Here is a 22057-nt window from a genome sequence, read left to right on the forward strand (position 1 = left end):
CCTCACCTCCTTCAGGGCTTCATTCAAATGCCAGCTCCTTAGTGGGGACTCCCTGACCACCCCGGCTACAACTGCCTGTATCCCCCATCTCCACTTTATTTTTTCTTTATAGTATGTATCATTTCTAACATGTTGTCTCCTTCACTATAAGGCTCATAAGTTCCTTGTGAGAAAGGATTTTGTCTCTTCTGGCCTCGTGGCTTGAGGGATCTTAGTTTCCCAACCAGGGATTGAAACTACACCCTTGGCAGTGAAAGCGATGTGAAGTCCTAACCACTGGACCGCCAGGGAATTCCCCAATTTTTGTCTGTTCTGTTCATTGCTTTATCCCCAGCACCTAGGGTGTCCAATAAAAAGGGTGTCCAATAAATGTAGAGCGACTGGAGGTATAAAATTCAGCTGGAGGGTCTGCTTGGGACTAAAGGATGGGAAGGGGAAAGGAGGATTTGGGTAGGGGACTGGTCTGGTGGTTCAGGAAGGTGAATGGATGGGGTGCACCAATGCAAATAAAGAACACAGGCTGAGACTTTGTCACAGATGTTTCTTGGAGCCGATATCTCATGCCCCTCCCCCGATGACAAGGCTGGGTCTTCGGCCCGCATCACCCCCACTACTTCAGCCTGCCCTGATAACAACATTGAGGTCACAGACTGGCTTAGAATCAAGATCAGGAAGATAAATGTCGGGGTGCTTCCCCCAAGTATGGGGGCCAAGCATCCAATCTGAGGGGCAAGCAGCTGGGAAATTGGGCCTGGGGGCTCCAGGGTCTGAGGTCTTCCTGGCTCCCAGGGTCACCCCTCCATGCACCCCTGATTTAGGGGTGATGAAGAGTAATCATGGATCAGAGGTGGGTATCAGCAGGGAGCAGGACTGGGAGACCTGGGAGAGGCGGTGCTGGGAGGTGGGAGCCAGGGAACCGTCCCCCAGCCCCCCACTTCATCCGCAGATCCCGCAGCACCTTACAGCACTCTGGTCCCCCGTCCCACCCCTCCCCAAAACGAGGTAGGTTAAGAATGGAGCTTCCCCCCGCCCACCACGGAAGGGAGGAGACCGAGGCACAGAGAGGGGGATGGGGACCCAGGCTGCCCCAGCCCCCAGTCCCTCCGCCCTCAGCTCTGGTGGGTCTGACAGTGATGAGAGCTGGGCAGAGTGGGGATGGGAGGGACACCCCCCTTTTCTCTTCACCCATCCCAGGGTCTGCTTGAGAGAGCTGAATCTCACAGGTTCCGGATGTAATAAATAGTTAATAATTTAAAGGAAGTGACAGGAGGATCCATCCCTCTGGCCCCCTTGACCTATCCCTTGAACCCCCACAAGGCTATCCAAGTCTGGGTAATGAGGAAAGGTAAGTGCACATTTCAAGGTGCTCGGGACCAGATGCAGGTCCCGAGCCCGTACAACAATGAGATTGTGTTGCTCCAAGACCGTGATTCCCGCCCCCCCCCATGCAGGAGGCCTTCAGATCTGTGGTACACTAGAAGTCCCATTCCACTCAGGGGAAAGAGACCTTGGAATCCCCCTTCCCCAGAAGAGGACTCTCAATGGGCCATGAACCAGGCTTTCAAACTTTCTGAAACAACCCCCAACTCTGACATGGAAGAGAAGGAGTTAACAGAGGGGCAGGTCATAAAAGGCTTGGACTAGGGCTAGGACTCAAAGTTGGGCTTGGAAGAGAGTCTGCAAGGCTGGGGTGTGTGTGTGTGTGTGGCCTTTGTGCCAGTAGAACCATACCTAGTTGCCTTCGTGCAATGCACACCTTCCTCTGAGGGCACAGCATGGCCAGCCCCACTCACCACCTTGGCTGTGTGCCTGTGCTTCATGAACAGCCTGCACAATCATCTACAGCAATGCTGGGTCCTAGAGATGGGAGCAGGGGTGTTCTTGGGTGGTCCTGGAATCCAGGAACATTAGCTCAAAATGTTTTTTTCCCCTTAGGGTAAAGGGGTAGTTCTGTGGGATACTAGAGCATGGGCTGGAGCCCTTGGGACTAGAATTCCAGTGTCTGGGAACTTGGGGTTTCAGGGGCGTATGGATGGCAGGATTCAACCGGCAGCAGGTCTCAGGGGATGCACAAGCTGGGCCTGGGAAATATCAGGCTAGAGAGGTTTGAGTCCAAAGAAATCTGGGATCTGAAGGTGCTAGGGTCCCGGGGAGCCTCAGATCTGTCTCTTGTATGGAGGGACCAAGATCTTGGGTCAGGGACAATCCCAATATTTTGTAGGCTTGAGTCCTGAATTTGGGGGTCAATGGCACCTTGGGGTCTTGGATCTAGTGCTCCTAAAGTACCTTGGGGTCACTCAGGGGCAAGGGGTTAGAGGTCTGAGTTGCCATGAACATCCCATCTTGTGGGAGCTGGGCTCCCAGCCTTTAGTGGATTGGGGAATCTGTGGGTACGAAGAAGCCAAAGATTCCAGGACATTCTGGGGCTTGAAATGCAAGTCCAAGGAGGATTGGAAGAGGGCTATCTGAGGGGCTGGGACCAATGTCTTGGGCCCTGAGGTGTTGGTTGCCTCCAGTCTTACATCTGCAGGACTAGGCACCTCAGAGTCCTGTATATGAAATCGAAAGCTCCTGGGAACACAGGCTTGGTGTTGGTGATCTACAGACTTCTTTGATCCCTGGCTCACAGAGCATCTTGGAGTCTTAATTCTGGATCTTGGGTAGTGTGCGTGTGGGGAAGGGGGCTCTTAGATGGTTCTCCCAAGTCATTTGGGTCAGAGAACATCCGTTTGAGCACATCCAAGGACTCAGAGTATCTTAAGAGGATTCGGTATCTAAGAAGTCCTGGAGCCACAAGAACATCTCAGTTACAGGTGCTCCGAGTTTTAGATGAGCATTCAGGAATGATCTGGGGGTGATTCTGGGTCTTAGGGTCTCAAGATCTGGGAGTAATTGTATACAGGCAGGGTCAGGTACCGGCAACTCCTAATTCTGGGGCTGTAATTTGAGGATTCATGGTGCCAGGCATGACTGAGTCTAGACTGGTAATTTGAACAGGGAGTCAGGATTCAGAGCCCGATTCTCAGGGATCCGTGTGCTCCCCTGCCTGCCTGAGGTGAAGAGTCTGGGCATCCCTGGAATCTCCTCAGTCTAGGCCAGAGCGGGGCGGAGTGGGGATGGAGAATGGGGACGCCAAAACTCAGGATGCCTAGGACCTCTTGGACAGACATCCCAATGAAGCTGGTTCTGGGGTCTCTCAGTCCTACATTTGGGGTCCAGGTTCCAGGTCTGGGGTCTCTCAATCCAAACTCAAGCTCCAAGTTCCGGGTGTGCCTAGGTTTGGGTTTGGGGTCCGAACGGAGTCCGGGGTCCTGGACCCTCAATTTTGGGTCCTCGGTCCGGCTACCGGACCCACCAGGCCGTCCTCACCGCGCCGCCTCCTCGTGGCGACCCCCGCAGCCTGCGCAGCCGCATCGCGCTGCGACCCAGTGGCATGCGCGCAGGGGCGCGTAGCAGCAGAGGCAGGGCACGGCGAGGGAGAGCGCAGCCAGCGCGGCCCAGCGCGCGGCGGGGCGCGGGTGGCCCGGCTCGCAGGCGCACGGGTCCGAGAAGTCGCCCTCGGCATCCGACAGGCAGTGGTAGAGCAAGCTCTCGGCGCACCACAGGCAGCTGAGACGGCGCACCAGCCGGCGACCCGGGTCCGGGGCCTCGGCGCAGCGGCCGCCACGCCCGTCGGCGCGACGGCGGAAGAGCGCGCGGCAGTGCACGCAGCGCGCCGCCTCCTCCGCCTCCGGGGAGGCCTTGGCAGGCGCAGGGGCCGGGCCGGGGCCCGGGGGTGGGCGAGCCGGGGGCGCTGGAGGCGCAGCCTCGGTGAGAGGGGCGGGCAGGGCTGTCGAGGGCCCCAGGGCTGCGCCCCTCAACGCGCCGGTCTTGGCGAAGCGCACGACGCAGGTGGATAGGGCGAGGGGTGCGGGTGGCCCAGCTCGCCGGTAATCCTCATAGCCACGGCCGCCCCAGCCCAGCCCCCCTGTCCCGGCCAGGGGCTCTGAAGGCTCCGGAATCCCCGTGAACGGTAGGAGCGGAGGGTAGCTCTGCGGGACCAAGACACAGGAGAAGAAGTTAGCGGGGTGTGCGATGCCCCACATCCCACCACAATCCATCCCGGCCTTAGAAGACCCGAAAATCCACAGACCCAGCCACAGGCCTCATTCATCCTAGGATCCTGCCCTGGGATCCTGACTGCCTGGGTCCGGTACTCAGACTTATAAGTCCTCAGCCCACTCTCCTCCCAGGGACAGAGGACATCTAGGGACCGACAGAAGACTCCAGGCACCAAACCCACACCTTAAGGACCCAGTGGTCCAGGCTCTCAGTCCTGCCCTCTCTCAAGATCCGGGATCCCAGTACCCAGCCCCCTCTACTCTCAGATTCAAGACTCCTGGACCCCAGCCGTCTCCTCCTCCAGGACGCAGGAGTCTGGTCCCCAGGTCCCTTTTACCCCTTGGATACTGAGCCCCACCCCTCGTGAATTAAGCACTAAAGGACTCCTTCCACGAGTACCACCAACTTCCTAATATAGTCATTATCCGAGTCGTCCCCTAAACTCTGTGGGACTCAGAACTTTCCAATCTCCAAGAGCGCAGGAGACGCAGGAAGCCCTCACCCAACCTTCCGAGGAACCCAGGCCTAAGCTCCCCAGCCATAAGTCAGGTCAGCCATCCCTTAGAATCTGTTCGTGGTTTCTTGCCCCTCTGCGGCCTCAGTTCCCGCCCACTTTCGGGACCCCAGCGCCCGGCCTTATTTCACCGGGGGTCGGAGGTCGCACCTGAGCTGACGAGCGGCGGCGCTGGGGGGGCGTGGCCGGCCCGAAGCCAGAAGCTGACTCCACGGTGACGATGGGGGCCGCCGCTGCGGTGGGAGGCGTCTCCTGGTGGCTGTGACTGGAGGAGGAGTCGCTGTCCACGTGGGACTGGGGGAGATTGGCGGCCTCAGAGCCGGGACCCCTGGCACAGCCGATGCCCTTACATAGACCCCCTCCCATTGTGAGCGAGGGCTCTGCGGCCAGACAGGCCTGGGTTCAAGACCCGGCTCTGCCACTGACTGGTTGTGTGACCTCCGGCAAGTGAGCTCAGCTCTTTGAGCCTCAGTTTCCTCTTCTGTAAAATGGGGATCATAATATTGTCTATTCATAACGATGTGGTTAGGACCCACTGTAAAGGGCATAAACATGCCTGAAGTACAGGAAGAGCTGGAAATGGTTATTATTATTTGACTTTCTCTTCTTATCTGCTCAGCTCACCAACCTACAGAACATCAAATCATCCTCCCTTCTCAGAAGCCCTCTCCCTTGGCTGTCAGCTGCCTTCCTGCCTCCTTCCCACCACCACACCTTTACTGGGGCAGTTCCACCCACCTGGAATGTGTTCCTTCCCATCCAAACCAAGCTCTGTCCTTTACGAGCTTCTCAGACCCTTGGTTTCCTTTCTGTAACTTGGGAATAATTCCCACCTCATCCAATTACTATCTTCAATAAACATTCATTGAGCACCCACGACATGCCAGGCTCACAAAGGCCATTGGGAGGGTGTGAGATGGAGCATGGAGAGCACAGCACCTTTCCTGAGTAAGTGCTCAATAAGTGGGACCTGTCTGTGTGACTTTGTAGACCCACCTGCATCTCCCATTACCCTGGGAATCCCCCTTTTCTGCCCAGGGAACCAGTTTTGTTCCTCCAAGTGTTCTCAAGCAACCCCCACTGTACCCCAGCAAGTGCCAAATCGAATCCGACATTCTGTGCATTTATTCAATCAATTTATTCAACACATATTTACTGAACACTTACTGTCTACCAGGCACTGTTTTAAGCATTGAAGATGCAGCAAGAAAGCAACAAAAGATCCTTGCCCTCCTGGAGCTGACATGCTAGCATGAGAGATGGACAGTAAAGTCATTGATAATAAAACTGTCTATTGGGAGAGGAAATAAGAAAAATATCTTAGAAGATGGGGATAAAGAGTAGGATAAGGAGCATTGGGAGATTTCAAACAGGTTACTCAGGGAAGGCCTCACTAAGGTGATGTGTGTGCAAAGCCCTGAAGGAAATAAGGGAATAAGCCATGTGGAAATTTGGGGAAGAGTGTTCTAAGACAGAGGACCAGCGAGTGCAAAGGCGCTGAGACAGGAATGTGCCTGCCCTTTTGGAGTACCAGTAGGAGGCCAGTGTGGCTGGAGCCAAGTGAGCATGAGGGAGAGTAATAGGAGGCCAGATTATGTGGGATCTTATGTGCCACTGTGAGGACTTTGTCCTTTACCACGAGATGGAGCCTGGGTAGGGTTGTAAGTGGGAGATATCCATAATTTGACTTAGATGTCAATCGGGTCCCTCTGGCTGTGTGTGGGGAAAGGAGATGGTGGGGAGGGGGCAGTTGATGATGAGCAGCTGATGAGATGGTCCAGTGGGGAGATGAGGTTGAACAGTAACCAGGTTGGAGGCACATTCCGATCATTTTGAAAGTGGAACCAGGGAATTCCCTGGAGGTCCAGTGGTTAGGACTCAGCGCTGTCACTGCCAGGGCCTGGGTTCAATCCCCAGTCCGGGAACTAAGATCCCACATGCCATGCGGTGCGGCCAAATTAAAAAAAAAAAAGAAAGTGGAGCCAATATTTGCTGACAGATTAGATGAGGGGCATAAAAGAGGAGAGGAGGCAAGGATGACTCCAAGGTTTGTACCCCTGAGAAGGATGGATTTCCCATTAATTTGTTCACCCATTTACTTTTAAGATTTATTAATTTTTATAGTGTACCTTAAATTCTTTTCTGCCTTTCCACACTAGAATAGAAGCTCCTCGAGGAAAGGGATTTTGTTTTGTTCACTGATGTATCCCCAGTGCTTAAAACACTTCTTATTCAAGGTGTTCAATAAATACCCTTGAATGAACGTATAAATCAAGATAGAACAGAAAAACTAGAATAACTGGGATCAAAGTTGACACTATTGTTTGGGCCCAAATTCGTGTCCCCAGCACGTGGCATGGCGCTGGATACACAGTAGGTGCTCAAGAATGTTTGTAGCATAGAAAGAAACCCCTGCCCTCCCAGCAGAGCTGCATCCTGGAGACTCACCGTCAGAGGGCAGGGAGTGTCTGCGGTATCCTGGGAAGGGGAGGAGGAAGAGGAGGAGGAGGAGGAGGGGGTGAGCGAGCCTGGGGCAGGGAGAAAGGCAGAGAGTGAGTTCCCTGGGCCCAGCTTCTCCCACCCCTCCACCCCAGCTCCCCCCCCCGCCCCCCCCCACACCAATGCCCACCACCTGCACCACTCACCTCGACCCAGTGCAGCCAGCGCTGCCAGCAGGCTCTTCTGGAACTCATCAGCCTCTGCCGGACTCTGAAACGTCAGCCCAAACTTGCAGTCACCCAGGCTCCAGTGATGGAAGATGGGGTTCACCTTGTTGTAAACCAAGCCTGGCCGCAGGGTACACTCCAAGGTAGTCTGAGGGGGGCAGGAAGGGGCCAGGTCAGATACCCTCTTCCAGCCATGCCTGTGACTTCCCCAGACTCTATACCAGAGCATCCCACAAACCTCATTTCTCAATCCTAGGTGTACCCTTGAACCCTGATCAACACCCCAATACCACTCCCCAACTTTACTGAGCACACCTCTGATACTCCAATATTTCCCCCAAACCCCTTGATCCCTACATTTTCCTAACCATCCCCCGCCCCATATCTCAATAGGAATCCCAAATTTTATTGAATGCTTCAAAAAATGAGTCAGCCTCTTTCTGATAGCCAATATCCCCCATTTGACTCAATCATACTCCCCAAATTTTACTGAACATCTCAAAATGTTATTGTTAGTACCCTTCTGATGCCCCAATAAGCTCCCCAAATATTATCCCCAAATTCTTAACAAACTCCCACAGATTTCCCCTCAGATGCTGGTCAACACCCTAGAAGTTCCCTCATCTTCTTGCCCAACACCACTATATTCTTTCACACCATTTCAAACCCCCCTACATTGTTCCTTCCGATCCTTGCTCTGAAATTCAACCCTTACCCCAAGCCTTTTCAAACGATCCAAACCTTTCTACTACATCCCCAGCTGAAACGTCAACATTCTCTTTCCATTTCAGGCCAGACAGCCCAGAACATTCCTGCTGAACCCACATTAGGATTGTAAACCCTATTGGACACTTCCAGACGGTCCCCCCACCAAATGCCTCCATATACTTAGGCAGACAGGGGCCAGTGGTGTAAAATCCTCGTGGTGAGGATCTCTGAGCAAGATGGAGCCACGGGGAGGGTTCTGAGCCGAGGAGGGATATGATCTGAGTCAGGTGTTAGCCCAGCCCCTTTTGAACAGACTGAGGTTGGGGGAGGGAGCAGGAGCAGGGCAAGGAGACCAGTGCGGAGGCTGCTGTGACAGTCCAGCAGGCAATGGCAGCGGACAGGACCTGCTTAATACCCCAAATAGTCCCGAAACTCCCCACTCTCAGACAGAGGACAGATGTACTTCCAACTCCATCCCACACCCCGGTGCTGGGAGATGACCTGACCTCACCTCTACATCCCCAGTCCCATTCCCCTACTTCCCCACACCCGCACCCTACCCCCACGCCCCAGGGTGGCTCACTTTCTGGTCCCGGAGGCGCTCCCCGTGGATGACGTAGTGCCCCTGGCGGGCCCCCCCCCTCGGGCCTGGCCCCTCGGACCCGACATACGCTCACCTGGCTGAGGCCCCCGCCCCCCACAGGCAGCCAGCCCCCACTGGAGTCATCTCGGGCCATCACCACGGCTCGGACCCGAACCATGTACCTGGAGGAGGTGGGGGGACAGGGACAACAGGGTCAGTGAGCGTCAATCCTGCTCTCCTATTCAGTGTTCCCCCAACCCTCATCTCTGCTCTTCATCCCTCACAGCTGGATCTACTGCACTCTTAGCCACCCATACTCACCTTACCTTCCACACCCACCTCCTCCCCTAGGCCCACTGTCTCCCCATACCCGTCACCTCTCTTATGCCCACCTTCTTCCAGCATGGCTTCTTTCTTCCTTTTGCCATCTCTTTTCTCCCATGCCTACCTTCTTCTCCATATCTACCTTTTTTCTCCATACCCACCTTTCCTCCCTTTCCCCATCTTTCCCATCCTCACCCCCATAGCTTTGCTCTTCCACTTCCCTTCCTCCTCCTGCTCATCCCCTATCAACCCTGTCTCCTTCTCCTCCCTCAGCACATACCCACAGCCCCACCCATCGTCCCCCTCACAGCTGGGTGCCTGCGCATATGTATTTTCTTAGAGCCCATCAACTCAGCTCCAGTCCCCCCTACACTGCCTCCGCACCCTGCCGCCCAGGCCACTGGCTGGGTGAGAAACCCAGGTTCTCTTCCCCCCCACCCCTTCCCGGATTTATGAATGAGACCGGATGCAAAGCTCACTGAGTCACCCAGCAACGGGAGATGGGCAGGGAGCAAGGAGAGAACCAGAAATGGCCAGAGACAGGCCGAAAGGGAGATGGAGGCAGAGGAAGCCAGAAACGGGCGACCGAGACACATCCAGAGAGCATTTCATTCACAAAAATCAAGCCTGCTCCCTCAGGCCCCTGCCGAGGAAAGGCAAGGGGCAGAGATTGCGGGGGGTGGGGGCGGGGGGAATTGATCCCTCCTCCTCTTCTTCCCCGCCCCAGCATCCTTCAGAACCATCTTACCCCGCCCCCCAGCTCAAGGGACTTAGCCCTCCGCCCAGTAATCGGGATCAGCGTCCAACCCCTCACTACCGCCGAGCGCAGGGACCTTGGCGCCCCAGACTTAGGGACCCCAGCAACGAGGTCTAGCCCCTTCCCCCACCTGCAGGCTGCCGGGTTTCCCCAGCCCTTGGGGAGGGGAAGGGGCGGCCGCAGCGCCCCCAGCCCCCTTTTCTCAATGGGATGGGATTTTGTGAATGAGCAGTCACGTGACGCTGCTTCCTTTGTCCGCCCGCCTCCCCCGACAACAGGTGAAGCAGAGAAAGAGGGCAGGGGTCCCCACCGCACCAGGGCCTACTGGGATGGGACGCCGGGATTTCTGGATGCCCTACGCTCCCCACACATCTGTTTCCCGGGGGGAGTGGTCCCCTGAGTTCCCCAATGGTGAGGGTCCAGTACGGAAATTTATGAATGGGGCGTCCTCCGAGGAAGTCCGGGCCCCCCAAATGGACACTGGTACCCCAAATGGCTGCCGCGCAGTTTGGGGGCCCCCACCCCCTTGTCCTTCCAGCCAGGGTCTGGAGGGCGCCCCGGTGGGCAGGAGGCGCAGCGCGGTGCCGTCTGCCCCCTCACCGTGACAGGCGGTCTGTCAGCCCCCGCCCCCTCGCCCCCCTCTGCACCTGCCTGCGAGGCTCCGGCCGGGCTCCGAGCGGTGGCGACGTGGCCTCCTCCTCCTCCTCCTCCTCCTCCTCCTCCTCCTGTTCGCTCCGGCTCCCTCGCTGGCTCCGGCGGCGCTAGAGACGGGCACCGGGAGCCGGGGCGAGGGGGGAGGGAGGGGGAACCTGAAAGATGGGTGGGGGGGAGGGGGCGGCTTGGGGGAGGGGTAAGCGCGAGGCAGGCGCACTTGCCCGCTGGGTCCTAGAGCCCGGCACTGGCTCTAGCGAACAGCCCCCCAGCCCGCATTTTCTCAGGATCCAGAGAGGATCCCCTACTTTCCCACCCATCCGCGCCATTGGTCCCTGAGGATATGGGGACGGGGTCCGGGACGGAGCCTGGTCTCAAGGTTCTAAAGAGGCGAGGGTCTAAGTTTTGGGTTCTAAATGGGAGGGGCTGGGTGCCTGGCTAGGTTAGAAAAGGGGTGGGGCAAGAAGGGAGCATTTCCAAGGAGGCGGGGTCGGAGGACCTGGGGGAAGGAGAGGGGGAAGGAGAGGGTGAGGACGCCGAAGGCGCGGACAAGCGCGTGCGTCAAGAAAGGGGCGGGTCCACGGAGGAAGGGCCTTCTGGGCGGGCCCGAGGAAGGAGAGGGTCTAGGGAAGAGAGGTTGCCAAGTCCTAAGAGGGCGGAGCTTATAAGTAAATTGTCTTTAGGGGCTGGACGACGGAGAGCTCCAAAAGGGAGGAGCTACGTAGCAGTGTTTGTAATGGGCGGGGCTTCGGGAGAGAGACTAACGGAGAGGGGCGGGGCATTATAAAGGGGAGGGGCTTAAAACGTTCTATAGGGGTGGGGCCTAGGACTACAAGGCTTGGGGGTGGGGAAGAAGACTCCCGAGTATTTCAAAGGGAGAACCAGGTTCGTAAGGGGCCGTGCCCAAGCTGGTTCAAGGAGGGCGGGGCCTCGAGCCCGGGGGCGTGGCCTAGATCTCGGGGTCCGCCCTCGCAGTCTCGCCCACTTGCCTTCACCCGCACCGCCGTTCTTTTCGGTTATTTTCTGCTACGGCCGTTCCCCGCCCTGCCCTGGGCCCAAGGGGCCGCGGTCTGAACTTTGGTCAGCTGGAGGAGTCGGTGAGTGGGATCCTCTGAGCGAAGGAGTAGCCAGGACGGAGCTTGGGTAAAGGGGTGGGGCCTGAGTGTGAGGCCTGCAGCTAGACCAGGAGCGGGAAAAGAAATTTAGGACTAAAGCCTGGGAAGAGGGCAGGACCAAATGATCAACACAGAGAGAGAGATCTGAGGGTTAGAGGTGGTGACTGAGCGGTTAGCCTGACAAGAATACCGGGAATTTGTTAAGCGGAGGCGGGGCCAGACCTGGGGCGGGGGGTGTTGAGAAGGCCAGATTCCCTGACAATCGGGGCAGGACCAGAGGGCGGGGGCGGGGCCTGGGCCTCTGGAGCCTGGAGTCCGCGGAGAAAAGCTTGAACTCTTTGTAGGTCTTATAGGCTACAGAGCACAACCATCATGAGTGATGTGGCCTGAATGACTGACAGGAAAGCGGGCAAGACCTGTGTCTTGGAGCTTAGAGACCTGAGACGTGGTCAAAGTGTAGGGATGTGATATGAGGGACCAGCCAGGGAGACAGGGACCCAACCTTAGTACACTAGGAGGATGGAGGACTAAGTATCTGAACAGCAACTGTATGGGGCCACGGGGAAGAAGATGTGAACATAAAGAGTCACGGAACAGGAATGCGGGGAGAGACTAGTGCCTGAGTGGATCTTGGAGGACAAGGGCGGGGCCGGTGCTGACGGATAGGACCAAGTACAGCCAGCCTCGTGGGGACCCCACAGCCCTGGCAGATTGACTGGCGGAAGTTTTTCTGACCACAGTCCCCGACCTCCGTCAGAAATGGGGAACGTGCAGTCGGAGCCGTCCGCGGGCGGGGGCTCCCGAAAAGAGCAGGCCTCGGACCGGTCCTCCAACTCCCGGCGGACATCACTTGTGGAGCCCGAGAGGACCCCCTCCTCCCCGGCCATGCGCCTGGCTCGCGGGCTGGGCGTCTGGTTCCCTGGCAGCTCCGCGCCCCCGGGACTCCTGGTACCCCCGGAGCCCCAGGCCTCACGCTCACCCCTGCCCCTGACCTTAGAACTGCCCTCGCCAGTGACGCCCCCTTCAGAGGAGGCGACTGCGGCCGCGGTCTCCACACCACCCCCGCCCCCCGTGGGGACCCTACTGCCCGCGCCGTCTAAGTGGCGAAAACCCACGGGCACTCCGGTGCCCCGGATCCGCGGTCTGCTGCAGGCGAGCCATCGCGGCCAGGGCGACCCTCCCAACCTCCGCCCGCTGCCGCCGCCGCCCCGGCAACTAACCGGAGAGGACCCCGACCCTGTCCCGAGGGCCCCATCCCCGACTCCGCCGCCCTTGGAGCCGCGGAAGCCGCCACTACCGACACCTTCCGACCCGCAGCCCCCGGAACGCAGAAGCACTCCTGCTCTGGCCACATCCGCCGCAACCCCTACAGAAAGCCAGGCCAGGCACGGTAGCGAGGGCCAGACGGCCGGCGGAGCCCGCAGAGGGGCACCTCCCCAAGCAGGCGAGGGCGAAATGGCCCGGTCTGTGGCCTTCGAGCCCGGCCTGAGCCTGTTGTGTAAAGTCACCTTCAAGTCGGGGCCCCAGCTGTCCCCTGCGGCGGCGTCGAGTTCCTTAGCGGCCAAAGCCTCTCTCGGGGGCAGCGGCGGAGGAGGACTCTTCTCCGCCGCCTCGGGCGCCATCTCCTACGCTGAGGTCCTGAAGCAGGGACCTCTGGCTCCTGAGGCCTCTCGCCCCTCGGGAGAGGTCCCTCGGGGAACTCAGGAAGCAGAGGGCGGTGATGGAGACGGCGAGGGGTGTTCTGGACCACCCTCGGCGCCTGCGTCCCACGCCCGGACCCTTACTCGTCCATCCTACACCACCTTCCCAGGCTCGAAGCCCAAATTTGACTGGGTGATCCCCCCTGATGGCCCTGAACGCCACTTTCGCTTCAGTGGAGCTGGCGGAGGCGTCGGGGCGCCCCGACGGCGCGCAGTCGCGCTCTCAGGGCCCAGGGGCTCCCCGCCGCCTGCGGCAGGGCAGATGCATCCACCTCCCGGGCCCTGGAGGCCCGCACCCGCCTTGCTGGCGCCGCCTGTGTTCATCTTCCCGGCGCCCACCAATGGCGAGACTGTGCGCCCCGGGCCTCCCAGCCCGCAAGAGTTGCTGCCGCCGCCGCCAGCGCCGCAGCACCCACCCGCGCCACCACCCACGCCGCCTCCCGCGCCGCAGCCGCCCGTGCTCCAGCCAACGCCGCTGCCCGTGGCCCTCCCGCCCACACCAAGCCCTGGCCACTTGGAGTCGGCCGTGGCTCCCGCTCCGGCTCCCTCTCTGCCCCTCGCCTTGGCCGCTGACCAGGCCCCAGGCCCGGCCCCACCCCCGGCTCCAGCTCCCACCGTGGCTGAGCCATCCCCACCTGCGGCCGCGCCCGTCAAGGTCCGCACGCGCCGGAACAAGGGTCCCCGCGCAGCCCGGGCCGCTCCGCGTGAGAATGGCGCGCCTGGAGATGGTCCTCGCGAATGTACTGCAACTACTGTGACTGACAGCGGTGGTAGAGGGGGTGGTGGCAGCGGGGCTCCTCCAGCGGGGACGGTTAACTCGGGCGCCGCGCGCCACTGGCCATCCTTCCAGGTGCTTAACTCTTGTCCCTTCAAGTGTTACTGCCGCCACCAGCCACGCCATCGCCGCCTGCCACGCAACGTGTCTGCCTGGTGAGGGGAGGTCGAGGAGTAGGGAGGGGAGGCATACCCTTCCAAGTCCTGAACCCGACTTTCCTGGAGTGCCCCATTCAACCCTTTGGCATCCTGACCCCAGCTGACCCTAGACCCTCCCCTTGGCTGCAACTCAAACCCAGCTGAGCTCCAACCCTTCAGAACCAAGAGGAGCCTTGGTATCATGCTGATCCCTGACAGAGAACACCTTGGCCCTGCTCCTTAGTACCCAGACCTCTATCGTGACCCTTGACCCTCTTATTACTCTCTGGAGCCATCAGGGAGGGAAAACTGGTCGCAGCTGGCCTGACCCTATTCACTGCCTTGACCCTGTCCCTGATGACATCAAGAAGGACCACATCCCAGGCTCTTCAGGGATGGGATGGGAGATGATGGTCTTCTGGAACCAAACGGGTATAAATGCAGGCCTCCAAAGGAAGCCCCAGGCCTAGCCCCCCAGACTCCTTACCCCTCCAGCCTTTGGCACCTTCTCCCGACTGACCCAAGACTTTGACCGCCAGAGGGCACTGATATCCCAGTCCTTGTGGTGCAGAGGTTACTCCTGATTCCGCAGATTCAGGGGAGACACTGCATCCTCCAGTTACCTCTCCTTCACCCCTAAATCTCAGGATCTGGTCATCAGGGTCTGTCTGACCCTGGCTCCTGAGGAACCTGAATAACTGGGAGACCCTCTGCCCTGGTACCTCTGGGGCTCAGCTGGGACCTGAAGGGGGAGTTGGGAGAACTACTATCACCAACCCTCAGCCCCCTTTCCTACTAAGTTTAAGTGGATACAGCCCTGCCCTAAACTACCTTTGGGATATTCAGACATGGTCCCTTATACAGATGGAGAAAGTGGAGCCTAGAAGGGGTAAGGGCCTGGCCACATAGCCAGGTCCTGAAGATTCTACCCTCTCCCTAGGCTGAGCACACCCACCAACCACCTGAGTGAGCCACGCTGGGTCACCACCATCACGTTGGCCGGCTCCCTGGTAGCTGGGCTGGAGCACTACGATTTGCAGGCTACCCATTCCAACTGAGTGCAGTCTGCTCAACGCCCTCTGCCTTCCTCTCCTTGACAATAAAATAACCATCCAGATGCCTAGATGCCTAGATGTCTGTCAGTCACTGGCTAAGGGTTGAAGGGGTGGGGCGGGGCAGAGGTCTCCATGAAAACACCACATCCTGGCCACAGGAGGCTGGACCCAGACTAGCAATAAGAGAGGTTCCATTCATCCAGCACGTGGACTGATGCACCCAGGGGTGAGATGTTCTCATTCCCCTTAATACCATCAGCTCCATTTCCAAGCCGATCTGGTGCCAAGCACAGGGGTTCAGTGCAAATCACTCTGGAAAGCAGGAATGATCATTCCCTTTCTGCAGCTGGGGAAACCGACTCTAGGAGACTTTCTTGAAAATCCCACAAACCACAAATGGCTCAGCCAGATTTGGACTCTGCCTTAAACACCTTCTTGAGAACTTCAAGGCAGGAAACAGGCTGGGAGGTGCAGGAGGTCATAAGTCACAGCACTGGCTCAGAAGAGTGGGAACCAAGGCAAGCCCATGGCAGGGCCCATGCCTTTTGTTCCACAGAGGTCCATTTAGCATGTCATTTTAAAAAACTGGTTTAATTCATTGCAAACATTTTTCAAAATCAGGACACTTCGCCCCCTTCACTGAAACACGCTGGTACGTTGGTCTGGCCTTTCTGTGTGTCCACAGCTGCCTTCAACAGTCCCTCTACCCAGGGCCTGTGCTCCCCCCGCTGTGCCACTGGGCCCCCACAGTGGACATCTGTGTTTGAGACCTTGAGCAATGGCCACTGGACGGAGGCTGACCCAGGGTTATCTCAGACCTCCTAGGGCCCCCAAACCTCCAAGTTCTTCAGAGATAAGAACTTACGTCCCTACCATTCCACTCGGGGAGACAAGGGCCTAAGAGAGAAAATGTCAATCCACCTTTATTGGGGGAAACCCTGCACTGCAACTGCCTTAAATAATGCAAGCTCTGCTCCACCCCAGTGCCTGGTGGGCTCAGACGATCATCTCCAGCTGCCGGGCATACTCGATGACCTGTTTGGCCAGCTCCGTGGAGGGGATGGTGGTATCTTCTGGCTTCTGCTGCTGGCTGGCAAAGCTGTAGTAGTTGTTGAGGCCCAGGACCCACCCTCGCTGCAAGAAGGGAGAGATGAGATGGGTCGGTGATCACACAGGCACCCTCCCCTTACCCATGTGGGCCCTGGCTCGCTTTTCTCACCAACCCTACTCTACCCTGCACAACCCTAGGCAAGTAACTTCACCTCTCTGTGCCTCAGTTTCTCCATGTTTGAGATGGGGACCCTAATCACACACTTTTCTGGGTCTGCTGTGAGGATTCAGTGAATCAAAAGTGCTGAGAATAGTATTTGGACCAGAGTAAACGATCACTAAGTATCAGCTGTCACAATCGCTCAAGTTCAATTTCACCTCTTCCAGTCTGATCTTGACCCTCCTCAGTCACCAGGGCTATTGCACCCCATGCATCAGCATCTCCAGGGGCACTGCTCCCACACAAATACCCCAGACCAAATGAAGCAAAGTCTTGTGGGGAAAAGCTGCAACCTCCAAGGAATTCTGATAAGCCCAGCAACCAACATATGCTAAGCCTCCACCTGCACCTGGTGCCAGGTGCTGGGCTAAGCTCATCCCACATATTAAACTCTAGCCCCTTTCTACACGTAGGGAAACTGAAGTTCGGAGAAGTTCGGCAACTTGCCTGAGGTCACACAACTGGATTTAAACCTGGGCAGTCTTGCTCCAGTGTCCCTCCAGGCCACCCCACCCTGCTGTTAGTGAGTGCACCCCTTGGCTCGCTGGTCCCATGGTCCCTTGCCCTCCACCCCAGCCACCTTCTTGGCGTAGTCTGTCATCTTTTTGGGTGTGTTGAAGAAGAGGATCCGGGTGGCCTCAGTGAAGAGGATTTTTTCATAGGCCTTCTCGATGCACCCAGCAATCTCATCCCTGGGGGAAGATGAGATTCTCATTACTGAGCACAGACAACTCTCCAGGCCCTGTCCTCTCAGGCCGGACCCTTCTGTTCAGCACTGATGGCTGGAATGTGTTACCTGCCCTGTTCAACCAATCAAGGCTCAGGGGAGAGTAGCTTGACTAGAGTTGCAAAGCTAGGGCCACAGTAGGGTCTACACTCAGATCTCTGGGACTCCTGGGCCCACACTCTGAGATGAAGCTATATGACTCGTGGAGCACTTCCATGAGAAGCAGCAGGGTCTCTGTCTGCTGAGTGCTGTCTGGGTGCCAAGTCCATACTCAGGGTCTGATGTCCACAGGCACACACATACACAGCCCATAGTGAGATGAGGGCTCTTACCCCCATCTCACAACCAGTTCCAGTTCACAGAAAAGGAGACCTGATGTGCCCAGCTTCCCCAGATCACAAGTGGCCAGAATGGGATTTAAACACAGAGCTGTCTGACTCCAGAGTCCAGGCTCTTTCTAAACTCCACACGACCCTGGCCCCCCACACACCTGATAGTGTCAAGCAAGATGTCGATGAAGAAGGTATAGCTCTCAGCAGGGATGTTGCCTTTGGCCAGGAACACCTTATTGTAGCTGCCCTCCATCAAGTACTGTAGAGGACAGGGGTGAGGAAGAAGAGAGGGTGAGGAAGAGGCAGCACAGGGGCCTACCCGCTGAGGCCTCACCATACTCCCAGTGCCTCCATAATCTACACTCTACTAGCACACTCTCTGCCATACAGTCACCCATTCCCCATGCAGACTGGGTCCTACTCTTCCCGGAAGCCCTCCCTGGTTTTCACACACACACACACACAAACACACACACTCTCCAAGCCTGCCCTTGGTTAGTATCTAATTATCTATTTTCCAGGAGGGAGACAGAGCTGGAGGCACCCCAAGCTCATTCCTCCACATCTTTGCCCAAGCTGTGCTGCCCCTGCCATAAATGCCCTCTCTCCCATCCTCTCCCCACAGCGAAATCCTCCCATGAAACCTCAGCTCGAAGAACTACTTCTTAACCTTAGGTACTACAGCTCTTCCTTGACTCTGCTCACCTTGTTCCAGAAACCGTCCTCTTTGCTGCCCCTCAAACACACCAGGCATGTTTCTGCCTTGGGACCCTTGGACTGGCTGTTCCCTCTACCTGGACCATTTTCCCCCCAGATGACCACGTGGTTGGGTTCTTCACCCCTTTCAAGTCTTTCTCAAGTTTCACCTTTTCAGCAAGGCATTCCCTGACCACCCTGCCCCTGCCCCTCCACCCTCCTTCCTGCTTTATTTTTCTCCACAGCATTTCACATCTGACAGACCATATACAGGTTATTTAATCTTTTTGTTTATTGTCCACTTCCTCACCTGAATGTCATCCTCACAAAATCAGAGATTCTAACTGTTTTGTTCACTGTAGAGTCTGAAAACCAACCACAGTGCCTGGTACAGGGCTGGGGCTCAATAGCTGTTGGACAAATGAGTCCATAGGCTGAAAGATGGGTGAACCCTCTCATTTGGGAGGAAGCCCTCCCGAATGTCTGTCCCTGTACCACTCCCTTTAGCCAGGCCCTCCCCTCCCCCTTCCTCAGCCTCACTTGCTCGAGGGACACCGGATGCTTGATGTATACATTGGTCTGGATGTCCTTGGCAGGCAGACGCTCCAACTCTGTGTGGAACTCAGCCACCCGGTTCTGGGACAGCAGGAAGAGGAGGTTGAGGCCCAAGAGCTGGTGCATGTAGGCTGACTCCGGGAGCTGCTCCCTGTGGACCAGGGTGGGACACCAAGGTAAGGAGGGCTTAGGTACCGACCAAGCGCCCCACTCCAGGCTTCAGGGAACCTGACGACTGCCTGATGCTCTCTCCTTGGAGGGGTATCGAGTCCTGGGTTTTCAGATGAAACTGAGGCCCAAAGAGACATGAAAAAGTCACAATCATATGGGCCCCAGAAAGTGACCTCACACCAGTAAAGTGACTTAGCCTCAGTTTCCCCAACTGTAAAATGGGTATCACCACAGTACCCATCTGACAGAGGTGGGTTAAATAAATAAGGGTTAAGTTATTAAATGATTTAATCCAGGTAGTGATTAGAACAGTATCTGGCCCAAATAAATACTATATAAGTGTTAACTATGATTATGATATTAAGAATCATCACCTTCACTTTTTGGGGGAAACTGAGGATTAGGGAAGTAAAGTCATTTGCCCAAGATCACATAATCAGGAAGTGGCAAAATTAGTTTCAAACTCGGGTTTGTCTGGTTTCTGATGTCAAATTCTTAATCATTAGTCCATGCAAGCCCCATTCAGTTATGAAGCCATTCAGTTTCATATTCAACACACAGCCAGTGAGTCCCTGCTCTGGGCCCGGCTCCATGCTAGGCAGTGCTGGGACACAGCAGTGACTAAGACCCTTCGCTTATAGAAGACTCACAGTCCAGTGGGAGAGACAGGGCTGGGATGGGGGAGACGCAGACAGACGGGTCAGGGCTGATACAGCACTGGAGGCCACAGGAAAGAGCTTGGTCTGAAACCTGAGGGCTATGGGGAGCCAAGACAGGTTCTAAGCATATGATAAACACGGTCAAATTTTAGTGTCACAAAGAACCTACTGGCTGCCATGGAGGGATGAATCTGAGGGGACAAGGCTGGGGCCAAGGCAGGTAAAAGGGGATAGTGGCTACATTGGGGAGTGGAAATTTAGAGAGGGAATGTGAAGGCGGAGACAGACTGGAGCGCAACAGAGACTGGATGGTATAATCCCAGACTCAGGACCTCCAGGCCAACCCCTAACCCTGAGGCTTCTGGCGACACAGCTATGCAAAGGGGTAATTCCCAAGTGAAGGAAGATGTCTCAAGTGGCTAGAGCAACAAGGATAAAAAGCCATCATGTAACACCCCCGCACACACACACACGCAAACCAAATTAGGGACAGGGCCCATCCTCACTTGTAATCGAAGTAATAGCATTTGAGCTGGGCCATGTACCGCTCGAAGGAGGGGATGTCCTTGCGTAGGATACTCCACTGGGCCCCGATCTCCAAGATGTCACCTGTAGGTAACAGGGGAAGCTCTCAGGAGGTGACTGTTCTCCGACCCTGACCACCACTGCTGCCATTCCTGCCATGACCACAGCCCATAACCACCACCACCACCCCCCCCCCAACCCCAGTGACACTCACGGGCCAGAATGAGCTGCTGTTTGGTCAGTTTGGTCCCTGTGGTTGGCAGGAAGTTGAGCTCCAACAGAACCAGCTGACGAGGAGGGCAGGGGAAGGAAGGAAAGAAGATGGGACTTCAAGTACAGGTTACTTACCTTCTTCTAGGTCTTGGTTTTCCCTCCTAGAAAATGGAGCTAATCATCATCCCTGACTCATAAGGTTGTTATGAGTATTAAAGGAGTCAGTCCTCATAAAGCCCTCAGATCAGGGCCTGGGCACATGATGAGGGCTCATTTAAGATGACCTTATATTACAAGTATTAATAGATCCACTGGGGAAACAGGAAGGCCACTCCATGCCTGACCCAATGGAATCAAGGGGTGGGGAGACACTAGCACCTTCAATTCTTTGGCAATCTTTTCCCATACTTTGGTGGGCTGGGCCCAGCCACCCCCCTCCATCTACACCAGGGAGGAAAGGGTGCTAACCTCTTCCCATAGTCCAGCCCACACACCATCCCTTATCAGATACACCCCCGTCAGCAACTTGGTCCAGCCCACTGTATTTGTACTCTCTCCCAAACACACTTGGCCTGAAGCAACCCGAGCCCCATTCTGGTCCTCTACTATAAGAATATTTTTCCTAAGTTCAGTCTTGCCCTCACAACTTGGCTGGGCCCCTCTCCCCACAGACGCATCCCTAAGCCCCAGATTTCTCAGATCCTAACTTGACCTGGTCCTAACCAGGAGCCCCATCATCTCAGCCTCCTTCTTCCATCACCCTGTCCAGTCCTCATTCCCCACTTGGTGTCGTCCAGAACCCTCCATCAGAAAAACTCTGACAGCCCCGTCCTGCCACTTCAGCCAGCTAGGTCTCCAAGCACCAAAATTTTAACTTCTCACTCGTCTGTGCCAGAAACACTCTTTCCGTCACCCCCCACCGTGGGGCCGCACTTGGTCCATTCCAGACCCCTCTCACGTCTTCATTCCTCCAAGCCCGCACTTTGGCTGTTCCGAATCCTTCACCCTATTGGATCGCCCAGCACGTCCTAGTCGTGTCGGCGCTGCGGCCTCCCCCTGGGTCTGGACCCCTCGAAGCACCCCCGGCCGATCCCTACCTTGAGACGGCCGAGCTCTTCCCCGCACTTGCTAAGATTGGGGCTTTTACGGTTCCATTCGCCCTTGAGTTGCTCGTACATGCCGGCCGCGGCCTGCAGGACTGCGCCCGAGGCCGCCGCAGGCCCCGAGCTCGAGGCTCCCGCCACCCCGTTCACCGCCGCGGCCGCCATCTTCCGTGATGCGGCAAACCGCCCGCCCGATTTACGGCAGCGACGCCTACATCGCCTCGCCCGGCGGAAGTGGGGCCGAGAGGTGGAGCCCAAAGCCGGGGGCGGGGCTGCGACTGTCTGCCTCCGCCTGCCGGGGTTAGCGTTCAGTCGCTCTCGGGGAGGTGCCCTCGGAGCCCGGCTTTTAAGGAACATGTTAGTCGGAGCTCCGCCTCTGCTGTCACTCAAGATGGCGACCGGAAGTCGCCACCTGCCCTAACTGAAAATGGCAGCGGTCGCAACGCCTCCCCGCCTCCCGTAGCCAATATGGCCGCCCTAGTTTCAGCGTGGGTTTTCGAGATGCTACGTTTCTGTCTTGGAGATTACACCTGCGTGGCAGCTTTTCTAAACCAAGAGGTGGCGGTGGTGGAGCCATTTGGATAGCTGTGTTATTCTTCCCATGTTACAGACAGGCTTTGACAGTCTGGGTAAACCTCCAAGAGACTAACGGCTGAGATTTGACCCTAGGTCTTTCTCTCTAGTCTCTCAGTGCGTGCGTCCTTCCACACTTTCTCCGAG

The 22057-nt window shown here is 56.8% G+C and overlaps 3 protein-coding genes across 4 annotated transcripts; 1 reads left to right on the forward strand and 2 right to left on the reverse strand.

Moving 5' to 3' along the window:
* Nucleotides 1-364: 364 nt before the first annotated feature.
* On the reverse strand, nucleotides 365-10400 carry SPRED3 (sprouty related EVH1 domain containing 3). Its single transcript, XM_036834656.1, is given in 7 exon segments — nucleotides 365-4031; nucleotides 4766-4909; nucleotides 7064-7143; nucleotides 7261-7429; nucleotides 8573-8629; nucleotides 8631-8754; nucleotides 10305-10400. Coding segments are annotated over 6 exon segments (1236 nt in total). The 5' UTR covers nucleotides 8751-8754; nucleotides 10305-10400; the 3' UTR covers nucleotides 365-3365.
* An 878-nt stretch (nucleotides 10401-11278) lies between these two features.
* Nucleotides 11279-15089, forward strand: GGN (gametogenetin). 2 transcript variants are annotated; one of them, XM_036834117.1, is made up of 3 exons: nucleotides 11279-11401; nucleotides 12177-14049; nucleotides 14972-15089. In XM_036834117.1, exons 2-3 carry the CDS (start codon nucleotides 12179-12181, stop codon nucleotides 15087-15089), a joined length of 1989 nt encoding a protein of 662 aa, XP_036690012.1. In that variant the 5' UTR covers nucleotides 11279-11401; nucleotides 12177-12178. The 2 variants fall into 2 exon arrangements, with proteins under 2 accessions (XP_036690012.1, XP_036690011.1); XM_036834116.1 differs by having other exon boundaries at nucleotides 11354-11401; nucleotides 12160-14049.
* Nucleotides 15090-15658: 569 nt separating this feature from the next.
* PSMD8 (proteasome 26S subunit, non-ATPase 8) lies at nucleotides 15659-21741 on the reverse strand. The gene is made up of 7 exons (XM_036834919.1): nucleotides 21332-21741; nucleotides 20236-20308; nucleotides 20003-20105; nucleotides 18652-18817; nucleotides 17574-17674; nucleotides 16937-17048; nucleotides 15659-16220 (listed from the first exon to the last, which is right to left on the reverse strand). The coding sequence occupies exons 1-7, from the start codon at nucleotides 21692-21694 to the stop codon at nucleotides 16083-16085; spliced, it is 1056 nt and encodes a 351-aa protein (XP_036690814.1). The 5' UTR covers nucleotides 21695-21741; the 3' UTR covers nucleotides 15659-16082.
* Nucleotides 21742-22057: the final 316 nt, after the last annotated feature.

This window comes from Balaenoptera musculus, chromosome 19 (assembly GCF_009873245.2).
Source record: "Balaenoptera musculus isolate JJ_BM4_2016_0621 chromosome 19, mBalMus1.pri.v3, whole genome shotgun sequence".
Classification (NCBI taxonomy): Eukaryota; Metazoa; Chordata; class Mammalia; order Artiodactyla; family Balaenopteridae; genus Balaenoptera; species Balaenoptera musculus.

Excerpts from the sequence above, each read along its gene's own strand:
- GGN (XM_036834117.1), top strand. The coding sequence starts at position 12,179 with ATGGGGAACGTGCAGTCGGAGCCGTCCGCGGGCGGGGGCTCCCGAAAA. Across the intron at positions 14,050-14,971 it reads CCACGCAACGTGTCTGCCTG|GCTGAGCACACCCACCAACC; the intron begins GTGAGGGGAGGT and ends CCCTCTCCCTAG.
- PSMD8 (XM_036834919.1), bottom strand. The coding sequence starts at position 21,694 with ATGTTCCTTAAAAGCCGGGCTCCGAGGGCACCTCCCCGAGAGCGACTG. Across the intron at positions 20,309-21,331 it reads AAGAGCTCGGCCGTCTCAAG|CTGGTTCTGTTGGAGCTCAA; the intron begins GTAGGGATCGGC and ends CCTCCTCGTCAG. Across the intron at positions 17,049-17,573 it reads ATCTTGCTTGACACTATCAG|GGATGAGATTGCTGGGTGCA; the intron begins GTGTGTGGGGGG and ends ATCTTCCCCCAG.